Here is a 16,483-nt window from a genome sequence, read left to right on the forward strand (position 1 = left end):
TGGCACCCACCTCCCAGGCCTGGGAGCAAGACAAGGGACAGCATCCCCACCCCACAGTCCTTCCCTGACATTCACACCTGAGCTCAGGCCCTTGCGCAGTCTCAGAAAATCCTTGACTCAGGACTGAAACCCCAGATAGACCGAGGGCAGAGGCTCCAGGTCCCCTGACTCAGTGAGGAGGAGGGCAGAGGGCGCATCTCAGCCCTGCTGCTCAGCCCTGTTTCCTTGGGCACAGCAGTTTGCTTCCCCGAGTGTGTTCCTGCCTCTGAAATGTGGGTCTCAGCGCCTAGAGGGCCCCTCCCAGGAGAGGTCAAGGCACCGGGTATGAGGTAGTCAGCACAGCACAGCACAGCACCAGACTCCTGGAGCAAGTTCCCAACTTTATTTCTACTTTTCCCGAGACATCAGGGGGACCTGGCCCCACTGGGACAGGCAGGGCCTCCTGCTGCCCTCCCACCCAAAGCAGGCCCCTAGACCTGCACGGGGTGGGGGTGCGGGCGTCCAGCTCGCTCACTGCCATCCCTAGAGACTTTCTTGACCCTGAACAGCCCTCACCAGGGAGGCCAGCAGCTGAAGGACAGGAGTGGGGATCGGCTGAAGGAAGACAATCAGGGTGGCCCCAAAGACCCTTCCCACCTTCCAGGGCCTCCTCGGGCCAGGGGGCAGGGTCTGAGTAGAGGCCAAGTTCCTGGGGAGAGCAGCACGGGTGACGGCAGCTTTGAGTCCTGACTTCAGGTCCTCGTGTTCTTGCTGAGTTTCCCGCAGCAGATTTCCCCGCACCTAGGCCCCCACCTCTTCCTCTCCCCGGGGGGCAAGGGAGGAAGTGGGGTTCTGGAAGCCTCCTGGAGCGCAGGGCTGCGTTCCCAGGTTCCCAGCGCTCAGACAGCCAGCAGAGGGGCTGCACCCAGGGTCCCGAGCATGGGGCGGCCTGAGGGAGCAGTGAAGGTACCGTTAGTCCCTGCGGGGGGCTCCGCCTCAACCTCAGAGGGGCTCCCGGGGCCTTCAGGGAGGCCCAGCCCTCCAGGTCCCTGTCCCTGGAGCCACAAGAAGTCACCTCCCATCCTCCCTGGGGGCTGAGGCAGGAGATGAGAGCCGGCAGAGCCGGCACTCCCCCTGACTGACCTAGAGGGTCCCTCTGTCCTAGGAGCCTTTGGGGAAACGTGACCAGGAAGGAAGGAGCAGAGAGAGGGGCCCAAGCCTCAGATGGAGGTCCAGAGAAGCTGGGAGGCAGGGGTGCTGCCCAGAGGGACAAAGGGGCCGGAAGCCACAGGCTTGACTTCTGAGTGTCCTCATAAAGCAATTTCTGGGTACACGGGCCCCTGGCAGAGCAGGGTTCCCCAGAAGAGCCTAGATGGATGCCGATTGGTCTTCTTCTAGAGATGGGGCACTTGGTGCTGCTGGGATGGCACCAGGGCAATGTCAGGAAAGACTGCCCCAGGCCTTGGCCTCAGGGAGGAAGCTGGGGGCTGACGGGGCAGGGTCGGCAGAGGCCTTCACTTCAGAATTCCTCAGGGTCGGGGGCTTCCATGCACGAAGGCTCTCTTCAGACCTGGCAGCAGCATGTTGGTCTTCCTCCCCGAAGCCTCTGGGGTCAGATCTACTGGATTCCTCCAACAACGCCTTCAGAAGCTGCTGCAGCGGTGACCTAGAGCCCGGAGTGGGGCTCCTACCACTCCCAGGGGTCTGGAGCCCTAGAGCAGGAAAGACAGGTTATGTCCCAGAGTCACAGAAGGACAGTGCGAGAGCCAGAGCGCCCTTCAGCCTTGTGCACAGAGACCTAGAACCCACCATGTTCCTGCCACGCCACTGCCCAACACCTTTGACACCCTGATTCCCAGCTCCCCCAAGAGACAAGAAGCTCAGAGCCATGCCATCCCCTCCCCACATGGCCCCAGAGGTCACCGTCAGACGGTCAGCCACTGGGACCCTCAGTGACCTCCCACCATACCCTGGCTTCGCTGATGGCCAACCCCCTGACCAAGCACTGCAACCCTCAGCACAAACCCCCCAGGGCCACTCTACACAGCAACACGTCATCTCTTGCCTGTACCCAAAGCCTTTTCCAGAGCTTCTACACTTGTAGCTACGTCCTAACCCAGGGTGTCAGCAGGACACATGTGACTGTCAGGCCCAAGAGCTCAGTGGGGTGGGTCCTGTTGGCCCTTCACTGCCACTCCCAGACCACAGCTGGCTGCCACCGGCTACTTCTTAAGACTCATTTTGGGCCCAAGTTATCTGGCTGGCCAGCCACACCCTCTAAGCACTGCTTTGATCCTTGCCCGCCCTCCAGCTGCTTCCTAATGAGGCCGTATCTTCCATCTATGAACACTGGCCCGTCTGAGCTGACACGCTTCAACCAGTGACTTCCCAGGCCGCTCCCTGCCTGGACCTGCAGGAACCACGCCCCCTGAGGTCCTGGGCCCCAGCAGCCCACCCTCTGGGCTCTGCCTCCTCTGCTTCCAGCCCACTTGCCTCAGTGCCATGACCCTCCAGCCCCGCTGAGCCCCTAAAGCCCATCCTCTTGCTCCATAGCCTCCTCACTTCCAAAACACCCTCCACACCTGGCATGGGTCCCCTAAACCTCACTGCAGTCACTCCCTGAGACATCCCCAGGCCCCCCAACTCTGGCAGAACTGCCCACAGCACCCCAGTCCTAGAGGACGAAGTGACTAACCTAGGCCACCCCTGTCAGCTGCCCAGCACCACCGCGACCCCACCGAGTGTCTCTCAGAGGTTTCCTCTCCTGCGGCCCAGTCAGCCACTCCACGTCTTTCCCTCCCCACACATCCTCTTCTCCCAGCCTCTCACCTCACTCCTTTGCCATCAAAGCCTGGGACTGAAGCCCCTCATAGCACATCAAGACCACACACCAACTGGAATCTGCTTTCATCTTCTTCCTTGCCACTAGGTCCAAGAAAGTGCCTCAGCTCCCAAGGAGAACAGCTCCTTCTCGAATATTCTAGATATTCTTCTGCCCCATGAATCCTTTCCCCCTTCTCCATGGGGTCATTATTTCCATACCCAAACTTGCTTGTATATCCACTATCTTGATGCACTTTCCATTGACTCATGACCACTTCTAGCCACCTCTCAATTCTGTTCTTAAAGCTAGTCAAACCTCTCAAATAGTTACCCACAAGACTCTTGCCTCTTATTTTTTTTAATCTTTCTAATATTTGATATCATAGGAAATAAGTCTGCAAAATGGTGCTGGAGCTGCATAATTACATGCAAAACGACTGAACTATTAAGCACAGCGCATGTCCAGCTCTTTGAAACCCCATGGACTGTAGCCCACCAGGCTTATCTGTCCATGGAATTTTCCAGCAAGTATACTGGAGTGGGTTGCCATGTCCTTCTCCAGGAGATCTTTCCAAACCAGCGATTGAACCCAGGTCTCCCATATCACAGGCAGATTCTTTACCATCTGAGTCACCAGGGAAGCCCGGTGTACATGCAAAATACATTGGATTAAATCTACATGACCTCGAGTTAGGCAAATCCTTCTTAGATATGACACCAAAAGCACACAGTGATAAGAAAATACAAGTTGTACTTTGATTATAGACATTTAAAATTTTGATGCAAAGAACACCATCTAGAAAGTTAAACAACCCATAAAATGTGAGAAAATATTTCTAAATGATATGTCCTATAAGGGACACGTATTCAGAATATATAAAGAACTCCCACAGTTTACCAGTAAAAGACAACCCAACAAAAAAAACAGGCAAAAGATTTGAACATTTTTCCAAACATATACAAAAGACCTATAAGCACATAAAGAGGCGTTCACAGGCATTCAGGAAACGCAAATCAAAACTACAGCAAAATGCCACTTCACACCCACTTGGGCACAGTTATAACCAGAAGTGGTGACAAGGGCTGCTACCAGCATGTATGTGAAACTTCATATACATGCTGGCAGAAATGAAGGGTGCACCCAGTTTGGGAAACAATTTAGCAGTAAAGTATGGAGTTACCAAAGAACCCAGAAGTTTCACTCCTAAGTATATATCCAAAAAGAAAAGAAATTACATGTGCACATAAAATCTTGCACACGAATGTTTATTGTCTCACCAGACTAGAAGTGGCCCAAACAGCCTTTGATAATGGATAAACAAAATGTGGCATCTCATTCAAGAGTAAAAATGAAGTACAGTTGACCCTTGAACAACACAGGTTTGAACTGCAGGAGTGCGCTGATACGTGACTCCTCTCAGCAAATGCTCTACAGTACCACACAGTCAGCTGAATCCTTGGATGTGGAGGACTGACTGGAGTTGTAGGCAGTCAGAGGGTCTGTTGCACAGAGGGTCAGCGCCACTAACCCTCAGACTGTTCAAGGATCAGCGGTACTGATATGCTATACCATGGACGGACCTTGAAAGCATAATGCTATGTGAAAGCAGCCAGTCACAAAAGACCATCTTGTATGATTCTGTTTATATGACTTGCCCGGAGTAGGCAAACCTAGAGAGACAGAATGTAGAGTAGAGACTGCCTACGATGGATGGGGAGTACACGTGTGCGAAGATACTAAGGAGTGGATTCTGAGTCGTGGGGTACACACACTTCAGCTTCGCAAGCTACCGAATTGTTTCCCAAAGTGGTGCAGCACTTACGCTCCTATCGGCAGAGTATGCATGTCATCACTGCTTCGTCGTCCCATTTGTAGCTGGCAGATCTGACTTCTAAATGTCTGCCAACTTCTAAGGGATGGAAAAGGGTGCTGTGGTCTTTATTTGCATTTCCCCAATTACTAATGAGGTAATGGTGACGAGAAAAGGTCACCAGGGCAACCAACTTCAGAAAAATGTTTCTTCACAAGACGGAATAACAGTTGCCAACTGGCGGCTATCTCACAGGCTAGAAGGCAGTCACCTGGTCATGCCCAAATGCAAGGGAGATGGACAAATGTAGACTTTATCCCAGCCAGCCATGTGCTCAGCTGAAAGTCAGCAGACCTGGCACACAGCACAGGGAAATACAGGCAACACGGTACACGGAGCCGTCCCGATTCTCTTTCCTGTCAATCCTCATCACGCCTCCTGCTTCTCCCTTGCACAGCCACTGCCTGGTTCTGCACTCTCACCCCTGCCTGGACCAGCTGCATCTTTTTAAAGGCTTAAAATGTATTTTAATAAATTGATGCTGCATTACAATACAACTGACTTTTGTATATTGATTATATTCACCTTTAAAAATTCGTATTAGTTCTAGTAATTTTTTTGTAGATTCCTTTCAATGCAGATTGTCATCTATGACTAGTGACTTTTTTCTTCCTTCTCAAACCTCAAGACTTCATTTTTTGTTGTACCACAAGGGCTAAGACTTACTACATTGTTGAATAGATGAGACAAGAATGGAAAAACTTCTTAGTCTTAATGTTTTGACATTTAAAATGATTTTTGGCCTGTTTTTTTTGTAGGTATGTTAAGGTTAAGAGGGGCTTCCCTGGTGGCTCAGAGGTTAAAGCGTCTGCCTCTGACGCGGGAGACCCAGATTCGATCCCTGGGTCGGAAAGATCCCCTGGAGAAGGAAATGGTAACCCACTCCAGTGTTCTTGCCTAGAGAATCCCATAGACAGAGAAGCCTGGTAGGCTACAGTCCACGGGGTCGCAAAGTGTCGGACACGACTGAGCGACTTCACTTTCACTTTCACTTAAGGTTAAGAAAGTGACCTCTGTTCCTATTTGCTAGCAGCTTTTAATCATAGCTGAGTGTTAATTTTTTCGAGTGCTTTTTCTGCATCTGAATGGTGAGCCCCTGGTCTGCCCCTGCTCACCTCTACAGACTCCCCTCCTAGCACTCGGCCCTCACTAATACCACCTCACCCTTCTTGCAGCTCCTCAAATCACCCTACTCCCGGTCACTCACCTCTCCCACTGGGCTCGTGGCCACTTGGGCTGCAGTCATAAAACCTGCGGACCCGTGCAATGTCCGAGTTGCTTAGGTTCCATCGCTGGCCAATGTGGACACTGTGGGCCCAGAGTGGAGTGATGGTAGGCAGCCCGCGCCGGCTGAAGGCAAGCCTGAAACCCAGGAGGCAAGGGCCTGAGTCCAGACTGGCTGGGCTGGCAGGACAGTGAGGAGGGAAGAAAGCCAGAAAGGGGGTGCTCACCTCCCATAGTGCATCACCGAAGAATAGTCATAGGGCACCAGCATGTTGCTGCTCCGAGATTTGATGAAGTTCATTTCAAAACCTGAAGAAAGTACTCGGCGGTGGGGAAGAGGGCCAGGGGAGGAGGGGAAGGCGGCAGGGGGCTCCTGGGAGTGTCCAGCCCACCTGAGGGGGCCCAAAACCACACCCAGAGTGCATCTCTTCACCCCACCCCATTTCTGATCCCCGTCTCCTCGGTGCCCCGGGAGGGTTCCAGATCTGCGCCAGCTGATGTATTAATACAAGCACAGGGACTTGGTGGCTGGCCCGCCATCGCCTCCTAAGACTTCTCTCCCCGGTCTCTTCTCCTCTCAGGCTTGCCCTGTGTGAAACTATCTTTATACTAATACAGTCTGCAGCTTTCAAGAAGTCCCACGCTGCTCAGGGCCTTGGATGCCCACTACTTGCGAGATCAAGTGCCTACTCCCCACCCCAGGCTTGGAGACCTGTGAGCTCACCATCTACCAGGGGTACACTCCACCCCCAGGAGCAAAGCCACCTGCCCCACCCCCAACCCCCGGTGTGGAGTTCAGCCTTTTCCCATTGGCCAGAGCGCTTGCTTCTTCCTGTCCCTTGGCCCCTCCAGGCCTGGGAGCAACAAGCTTCCCTCCCTCAACTCTTCTCCTGCCCTTCAGTGAGCCTCTGAAAGAACGGTTTTACCCCCCATCTTTGCACCCCTAAAGACCCCAGGCCTAGCCAGCTGCCTTTACACTCACCCATGGTTACCAGCAGCCTCCTCACCACTAAAATGGTAATCTAACACCTTTATATCCCATCCCTGCCTGGAAGTACCTACCCAGTAGAGTGCTTACTTTTTCCTTTTAAAACCCTTTAAGTTATTAAACATAATTTTGAGTAGGCAACATATTCATCTGACTCAAAACTCAGAAAATATGAAGATACAGAATGCTTCCCACTCCATCCCCCTTGGGTTCCCACGTCCACAGTTAATTGATGCTACTCGTTTATATATTTTAGCAGTTTGTTATTTGCATATTAACTATGTACAAACATTCTCATTTTTCTTCATTCGTTAGCAATGTTTCCCATTAGGGTAGCTGATGTTTAATTTTATCGTTAAAAGAAAAAACAGCTTTTTCATTTATTGGTGCTGGTTTGTTTTCTAACTCATTAATTTCTGCTTTTCCCTTCACTAATTCCCTTTTCTCTTAACTTGAATTGAAATGCCAAATTTGTCCTCTATTTTTGTGGATCTAAGTATTTCAGTCTACATATTTTCCCTGGGTATTGCTTTAGCTATGAACCCTTGGTTCTAATTTTCATGCTCTAAGAATTCCCGCAATTTCTTTAACTCCGTAGCTTAAACGGTTTGTTGTTTTCTAAATTGTAATTTTCAACTGGGTAACGTTTTTCGCTTTGTAACTAGCTTCTACTTTTTACATCATGATCCAAATGTTTGTATTAACTCTACTTTTTCAAATTTGAAGTTTTTGTGGCCATCATAAGCCTTTACAAGGATTCCATGGGCACTTGAGCTTTTTTTTGTTTTCACTGTGCAGTGACATGCTCCCTAGAATGGAAGCACAAAATCCTAACCACCGGACATCCTGGGAAGTCCCTTCATAAGCACTGAAAGGACTGTAGTCTATTTTTATAGCATGGTGTCACTATGGCCTCCCCACTTCTAGACTAATCTCTGATCTCAATCTCTAGCCCCCATCCCACTAAGAGGCGCTGCCCATTTTCCCATCCCATTCTCGCATGGGGGTCATCCATGTATGATGGCTGCTGTCTCGGGCCTCCTCCCCTAACCATAACCCCACAGCAGCAGCAAAGGCATTCATACCAGAAGCCCTTCTCTTACACGAAGCCTTTCAAGCTTTCATTTGCGTCCATACCCCCAAACCCAAATCACTCACCTCCTCTGCTCTCCTCCCTCCTGAATCAATTGTCTCGACTCCTCTCACCTCCTATATCAGGCTTTCCCCCGCTGCCAAAGGACAGGGCCTCACCGTTGCTGGAGTCAGATCCTTGGCACCTTGCCCAGCACATAGCTGCGGCTCCCTCGCATCCAGGGCAGTGACCCGCTCTCCGGACCAGCTCTCCCACTGCCACTTTTCAGGACCTGGTCTCCCTACCCTTTATCCCAGAGGCCCGTCAGCAGCCATCTCACAGCCTCCACAGGGTTGCCCTCCACCTCCTGTGTCGGGCACTTGGCACACGCACATAGCCCACTACCACTGAGATATCTGTCTTGGCTCAGCTCCTCAGCTGGAGCACAGTCCCTGGCCAGAGCCTCAGGAGCAGTGTCTAAGGCACGCAGGGCTACTGGTTGAGTATAAGTGAGCAGGAGTCATAAGACCATCAACTCCGTCCTTAGGTAACTGCCAGTGTCAGTGAAGAGAGACGAGACAGGGCAAATTGATTCCCTAGTTCAGGGTAACTGTGGGTGGCACTGAAGCCTCAGGGCCCAGAGCAGCAGCATCGGGGTCATTCTCCATGTCTTGGAGGAAAGCAGGAATCCCACCTTCCCCATGGGAGACAGGCAGGTAGCAGGGAAGATGGAAAACCTTTCCCAAATGGCCAGGCAATTCCTTGGGCGCAGGCCATGCCTGCCGCCTTCTCCTGACAGGACCACCTCTCCTCCACCTCCCCCACCATGCGTGAGCTGGCTTACCTGGGAGGATCTCATTCCAGTTCACGCGGATGTAGCGGTCCCGGTCGGCCCGCGAGTGCTCATGCCAGAAGCCCAGCACGTGCATAAGCTCGTGCAGGACGATGCCCGGGCCCCTCTGGAGACAGCTGGGCCCTAGAGACACCACCTGCATCCCTCCACTGCGGCCAATGCTCGAGAAGCACCTGCAGGGCCACGAAAGTGCTGGGTGGGCACCGGCCAGGAGAATCGGCAAGCCCAGGCCCCTCGCCCCTTCTCCCAAGACCTGGGATAAGAGCACCCAGAGCGAGTCCCCATCCTGGGCTGTAGCCCCGAGCTTGCTGTTCCCAAGTCCCCCCACTGCCTGGCCCTCTGTGAACGGGATGTGCTGGAACCCTGTTTCCAGCCTGCCCTGTAAGGAGTTGGTGAGAACTGATGTTAACATCGATGACGGAAGCAGCTGATTACGTGAATGTCTCCACAGGGGGAGCCCCGAGTCAAAGCTCTCGTGCACATTCTCTTAGGGCCCTACCAAGCTAGGAAGGCAGTATTACCATCACCTGCATTTCAGAGAGAAGACAGAAGGGCCTCAGAAGTTAAGGGACTTGCCAGAGTCACCTGGCTCCTGCACCATGGAACCTGGATCCGAGGCCAGGTCTGCCCCATGACGCCTGCACTCACTCCCCAGGTCACATAGTCTCCCGGGAGCACCTCCTTGCCCACCTCTCCTGAGCATTTGCCCCGAGTATTTGTAGGTCTAGCTCGTGCGGAGCAGACCACTCAGATGGGCAGGAGGACTCTAGACCCGGGAGGACAGGCCCAGACACAGGTTTTAGACAACAGTTTTGTTAATTTCAGGCTGAACTCAAGACAGCTGAGGCTCTCACCTTGCACACATAGGCACGCTGGCCCACACACCGAGAAGCACTTACCCAGCCATGGGGACGATGGAAATGAAGTCCCTCTGGCCATCGTAGGCAACAAACCTGATACACGTGAAGCGTTCAAACTCAGCAAATGCCTCCAGGATGACGCGGCGGCTGGGCTTATCTGGGGAAGAGACTCGTCCGCTAAAGCCCCAGCCAGGCTCCCTCCACTGCTCTCCCCCAGCTGTCTGCACGTGGGGAAGGAGCTGAGCTTTAGATCATTCTCCAGTGTGGAACGTCAAGCAACGTCAGCGTGGGGCTTCCCTGGTGGCCCGGTGGTTAAGACTCCGTGTTCCAAGTGCAGGGAGCATGGGTTCCATCCCTAGTCAGGGAACCAGGATCCCACATGCCTCACAACACGGCCAAAAACAAGTAAGGATGGACGGATGGAGGGACGGGTGGGTGGGTGGGTGGATGTAGATAGAAGAAAGGGCAGCATGATGGTGTGGGGAGGAAAAAGCAGGGCTCCAGGTGCACCCTGGCTGTGTGACCTTGGGCTGGTCACTGTCTTCTGGGCCGTCTGGTCTTGAAATGGATCAGACTGTGCCTAGGTGTGGCTTCCCCATCAGCTCCTCCAGGACTTTAGCAGCCCAGCTCAGGGGCCCATGAGACAGAGGGCTTCTGATAGAAGGGTTCTTTGGCTGATGGTGGAAGAAGCACAAAGGGGAATTAAAACCCATAGAGGAGACTTCCCTGGTGGCTCAGCGGTAAAGAATCTGCCTGCTAATGCAGGAGACATGTTTCGATCCCTGTTCTGGAAAGACCCCACGTGCTGCAGAGCAACCAAGCCCGTGAGCCACAGCTGCTGAGCCTGGGGTCTGGAGCTCACGAATTGTAGCTGCTGGAGCCGGCTCGCCCTAGAGCCCACGCTCTGCAACAGGAGAAGCCACTGCAATGAGGAGCCTGGGCACCCAGTGCACGAGCAGCCCCGCTCACTGCAGTCAGAGAAAGCCCGTGCAGCAGTGAAGACCCAGCACAGCCAGCACAAATGAATACAAGTGAAAAATAAAGTCCGCTGTATGTCACTAAAAAAACGAAAGGAAGAGGAGCCGCGCTGCGCAGGGAGGAAGGCCCGCAGCTCCAGGGCTTGGGGCCGACTCACCGTACTTGCTGGAGAGCAGGAAGGGGACCTCCACGACACCGCCGTTCTTGGGCCACTTGCTGCTGGTCGCCGAGAACAGCCGGAAGGGACTCTGGGGAGAGAGGGCGGCTTGGGGAGCAGCCGGCAAAGCTTCCCGCCCCGAGGCTGCCACCCCTCAGGCCCCAGGAGCCCTCAAGATGCACGCAGTGAGGGTGGCTGCTCATCAGAGAAGGGACAGAAACCGGGGGGTCGGTGGCCAGCTGTGTGACGCGCAGCACAACCCTTTGTTCTAGAGAAAGAAGTTGCCACTTACTCTATCAGGGAGAGAAACCCAGGAAACGCAGTAATGTTTATCTTTTTGCCAGTTTTTCTAAATGTCCTGTGGACATCTGATAACAACATATGAGATACAAAATTTTAAACAATTTGTGTAGGGTATGATTAATAAAATTAAATATTAATCTATTATATTTAAATTATTAATGATATCATTCAAGATCCTAATTTTTCTGCACTTGATAAAATATTCTCAGACATGTTAATATGTCTCACTATGATCATATATTGTTCTTTTTCCCTCATATTTCTTCTGACTTTTGCTTTATGTATCTTTGTTTCTTTGTTTGTTAAGGTATCTAATGGTTTATGACATCTATCTTTTTTGTGAGTTGTACCTTTTATCATTTTCATCTTTGTTTCATTTAAAAATAAATTATTTTTTTTTAAAAAAAAAGAGAAACCCAGACAAAATATTTCCTGCAGAGGCTACCAAAGGTTTTACTGGATCCTGCTTATACCCTGTGTATTCACTAGGTGACTGGGAACGGGGGCCCTGCGCTGCCCTATGGGTTCCTGCCCTGGCCTGGGCTGGCCTTCGGCTCTTCTGCCCAGCTCAAGCTGAGCCATCAGTGGACAGCCTCAGACTAGCACCACAGTCTTGCTCTCGCCAAGTCACTGTCCTATTCAAGAGCCTTCTGCCATCCCCAGCCTCCTGAAAGAAGGCCCTGATCCCATCCAGCCTTCTCCCTTTCTGACCCCGCCCCTCATCCCTAGGCAGGATGGTTTGCGTATTAGTCCTCACTCTGTCTTCCTCAGACCATCACTGCCGCCCCCGAAGTTCACCACACACACCTCCCCATATCCGCACCAGCCACTCTGCCAACCTGAGCTCGCCTCTTCCTTCGTCCCAGTACTCCCTGAGCACCTCCCCGGGGCAGGGTAGCAAGCTGGGGCTTGACGTTCCAAAACCCCTCCTGCAGGAAGCCCTCTCAGACTGACTGCCACCATTCCAGATGTCACACCCTTCGCCAGGCTGGCTTATTCCTAACAACATTCGCGCTGACTTTGACAAGAAGAGCTACGAGTAGGAAAGATGAACGGCTCACAAGTCACACCCCCATGACGCCTAGGGATGGGCTCACAGGTCTCTGACACTGCTGTGAGGTTATTGTACGTGTGTGTGTGTACGTGTGTGTGTGTGTGTGTGTGTATGCTCACACTCACCGGCCGGAGGATGTCCCCCTCAAGGAGGAAGCTGCTCTCTGGGGACTCCTTTGGAATCAGCCCTGAAAAGGAAGGGACACACGTGCGTGGGTCCATGCCGCCACCCCCACAACAGACTCTAGAACATGCCCAGCAGGGACCTCCAGCCAAGCAACCCCAGGGCCCACCCTTCCCTGGGCCCTGAGGCTGTGTGACCCCAGGCAAGTCACACAGCCCCTCTGAGTCCCCATCTACAAGCACGAGCAGCACTTCTCAGCCTGATCACACCCTTCCCGCTCAGACAGTACGTTTCTCCTGGGACCACACACGCACACTACCCAATCCCAGGGAATTCTCTGGCAGTGTAGTGGCTGGACTGCACACCTCCACGGCAGGGGACACGGGTTCAATCCCTGGTTAGGGAACTAAGACCCTGAATGCCATGCAGCACAGCCAGGAGAAAAAAGCCCAGCCCCAGCTCCTGCCTCCTGCATCTGACACCCTCTGCTCCCAGAAGTTGCCATTTCTTCCAGCTATCTCCACCCTCCGCTCCAGCCCGAGCCATGCTTCCAGCACACGCCCTGGCCCTCCTGCTCCACTCACCCCCGACCCATCCGTGCGGCACTCCAGACCCTCACGGTGGCAATTCACCGAAAGTCCAGCCCTCGCCATCATGGCAGGGGGGCTACGGCTCCACCCTCCCCTCCCACAGTGCCCACCCCACCCCCAGGCCCCTGCACAGTGGGCAGCCCCTCCCTGCACAGCCTCCCTTCTAGGACACCAGCCCCAACAGGAGTCTTAGAAGAGTGCCTTGCATCCTGAAGGTTAGGCTGTTTTGGTCAGTCGCTCAGTCATGTCCAACTGCAGCCCCACGGACTGCAGCAGCCAGGTTTCCAAGTCCTTCACTGTCTCCCTGGGTTTGCTCAGACCCCTGTGCATCCTAGAAGCTGGGCTCCCCAGAGCAAAGCCTGAACCAGGGGGCCAACTGCAGGTGACTGAAGCTGGAGCGCCCGGGGGAGGGCTGGGTTCAGCAGGAGGGCCGCCCAGGCTGACCTCACAGGACCTTCGGACCCCAAGGCTTATCCTGCCTTGAGGCAGGGGGGCCGGACACCTGCCTGTCGATGTCCCTGTGGGAGGGCCGCCCCAGGCGAGGGAGGAAGCACTTTCCCGGCATCTCTGGACGAGGGCCTCGGGCTACAATCAGCCTGAGGAGCATCCCCAGCAGCTGGGGAGGGGGTGTGCCTCCCGGTAAAGGGCCTCCTGACTGTCACTAGGCTAGGCTCACGGAGAGTCCTCGGGCCACCAGCAGCCCTAGCAGTGTCCTCCACAGCCGCTGAGAAACAGTGCCAGCGCAGCCTCGGGCTGCTCTGGAGTCGGCCAGCTCCAATTAGTGACCCCAAGGTGGTCAGCCACCCTGCTCCAGCTTCTCACAGAGCAGGAGGGGGCGAGCCACATCCAGCAAGTTCACAGCTCCCAGGACAAGCTCTCCCTCCGACCCCCTCCCGCTGTGCTCTGAAATCCCCGTCTTCATTTCTGTGCACTTTGCCCCAGGTTTTCTGTGTGTTCTGATTCTTCAGCGGAAATCCCCAGGCAGGGAGGCCTGAGACGCACACTTGCTGAGACCCGCAGCGCCTCACACCTGCAGATCATCCCACACCAGGTGGAAGGCCTGTTTCCTAACAGCCGCTAATAATTCCACTCACACCAGACTCGGCCTGATAAAAGCCAAGCATGTGCAGTCGATTGCTCAGTCACACCCCACTCTCTGCGACTCCGGGGACTGTAGCCTGCCAGCCTCTTTGGTATTCAGGCAAGAATACTGGAGTGGGTTGCCCTTCTCCAGGGGATCTTCCTGACCCAGGGATCGAACCAGGGTCTCCTGCCTTGCAGGCAGATTCATTACCATCTGAGCCACCAGGGAAGGGGCTCGTCATATTTTAAAACTTCTGCTTTTCCCCTTCTCATAAAGGTAACACCCCAGTAGAGAAGACACAGAAAAATAGACTTAAGAAGTTTCCCACAGCCCACTTAGCAAGCTGGCATCCCCTCGCAGCTTTTTCTACTCATCTGAGTGTTCAGCTTGGTTTTCATAGGCTACATGGACAACTTCATATCCCTCACTCCACGAGGAGACAGTGTCCTCACCCTGGTTTATTGCAGGGATGTCCTTGTCCCAAGATGTCTGGGTCTCCTCAGGGGTGAGGTCTTCTGAGAATCTGGTCCCACAGGCTCCAGCGCAGTGAGAGGCTGAGGGCGCTCCTAGGATGAAACCTGGCCCAGACACAGGTACGTATGCATAATGGTTACGCAGGATAACAGGACGTGGGGTGAGGGGAGTGGGCTGTCAGACCTCAGGACCCAGGCCCTGCTAGGAGCCCACCTGGCCCTGAGGCCTGGACAACCTTGCAGAAGGAACTTCCCTAGGGGGACAAGTGTTAGATGCTGAGTCATGTCCTACTCTTTGTGATCCCATGGACATGTAGCCCGCCAGGCTACATGTCCATGGGATTCTCCAGGCATTGCGAAAGGATCTTCCTGGCCCAGGGATCGAACCTGGGTCTCCCACATTGTGGGCAGATTCTTTACTGCCTGAGCCACTGGAGAAGCCCAGACAGTAAAGAATCCAGCAATGCGGGAGACTTGAGTTCCATCCCTGGGCCAGGAAGATCCCCTGGAGGAGGAAATGGTGACCCACCAGGAGGACCAAGACTGGGCTTCAAAAGGCAGCCCTGGGCTCCGAGTGTCTGGGCAAGTATGAGGCAGGGGAGGGAGGGATAAGAAGGGAGCAAGGAGGGGCCTCAGGCTCCAACACTGAGGCCATGGTGTGGCTTAGCTTCAGACCCTGCCCCCAGCCCCCTCCTCAGCCCAGGCCTCGGGAAGTGGGCCAGGCAAGCCTGGCACGGAGGGCAGGGCATGAATGTCTGGAGGTGTCAGTCCTGCTGTCTCCTGCCAAGCAGCGCCTCTGCCCTCCAGCATCTTCGGGAGGTCCCCCGGGACCTGACTTCTAGGAGCATCCCTGGAAGCCCATTCTCCGAGCCATGCTGGTCAGCTTGCATCCCTGCAAGCTGCAGCTATGCCCCCTGGCCACTCCCCACACGGGCTCCACAGGCTGGAGCCAAAATGAGGGGGCAGGAGAGTGAGGCAACCCACTTACCAGGCAGACAGACCAGAGTCAGGGCCCATGGCCAGAGGCCTTCCATACTCATGCTGCCTGCAGTGGGCCCCCGTGGCCCCTCAGCTGGCAAGGGCTCCGATTCCCGCGAGATGAAGCAGCCTGATCGCAGGTTTAGGACCACCGCCTTCCTTAAATAGCATCTTCGCCAGCCCCCACCTGCAGGCCCTCCCCAGCCAGTTCCACCTGGAGCCCCGCCCAACAGCTCCCAGCTGCAGCCCTGTCCTCTCCTACCTGCGCTCCCCCTCCCAGCCCAGGCCCGCGCCTTCTGGACCCTGGCCTGGCTAAATGGGCTAGCAGGGGTCCCCAGCCTCTGGGCTCTGAAGCCCGACGATCTGAGGTGGTGCTGATGGGGCAATAATAAAGTGCACAATGAATGTCACGTGCTTGAATCATCCTGAAACTGCCCCCCACCCCCATCCATGGGAAAGTTGTCTTCCACGAAACGGGTCTCTGAGCCAGAAAGGCCGGGGACCACCGGAAAAAACGGGCACGAGGCAGCCTGCAGGTGTCCCACAGGGGGTGTACCTCGTCTCAGGATCCCTCCCACCACCAGGGGGCAGAGAAACACTGCAGAAAGGTGAGGGCAGCCAGCACAGGGCGGAGCTTCACCCTCCAGTCTGGGCCGACCCCTTTCCTGCCCCTGCCCTGTGCTCAGACATGGGGAGCACTACCTGAGACCCTGAGGCACCCCTAGTCTGACTATGGAAGGAGGAAGAATCACTACGTTTCTATAAGCTTTTATGATGGTGGCTCAGACTGTAAAGAATCCGCCTGCCAATTCAAGAGACCTGGGTTTGATCCCTGAGTTGGGAAGAATTCCCTGGAGAAGGCAGCAGCAACCCTCTCCAGTATTCTTGCCTGGGAAATCCCATAGACGTGCAGAATAGTAAGCAAGCACACAAGCAGGGAGAAATGAAACTCACAGACAACACGGGGGTCAACAGCGCCCCCAGAGGAGCCTAATTTGTGGAGAAGTGGAACTTCTGGATAGCTAGGCCCTCACAAGGACGCTACCTGTCACCCTCACAATAGCCTTGCACAT

At 54.3% G+C, this 16,483-nt stretch overlaps 1 protein-coding gene across 1 annotated transcript; it reads right to left on the minus strand.

The window, feature by feature from the left end:
• On the minus strand, positions 386–16,483 carry ASTL (astacin like metalloendopeptidase). The gene is made up of 10 exons (XM_018054700.1): positions 16,456–16,483; positions 15,853–16,008; positions 14,412–14,537; positions 12,288–12,349; positions 10,806–10,896; positions 9,710–9,827; positions 8,802–8,983; positions 6,125–6,206; positions 5,881–6,035; positions 386–1,691 (listed from the first exon to the last, which is right to left on the minus strand). Exons 1-10 carry the CDS (start codon positions 16,481–16,483, stop codon positions 1,420–1,422), a joined length of 1,272 nt encoding a protein of 423 aa, XP_017910189.1. The 3' UTR covers positions 386–1,419.

Source organism: Capra hircus, chromosome 11 (assembly GCF_001704415.2).
Source record: "Capra hircus breed San Clemente chromosome 11, ASM170441v1, whole genome shotgun sequence".
NCBI classification, from domain to species: Eukaryota; Metazoa; Chordata; class Mammalia; order Artiodactyla; family Bovidae; genus Capra; species Capra hircus.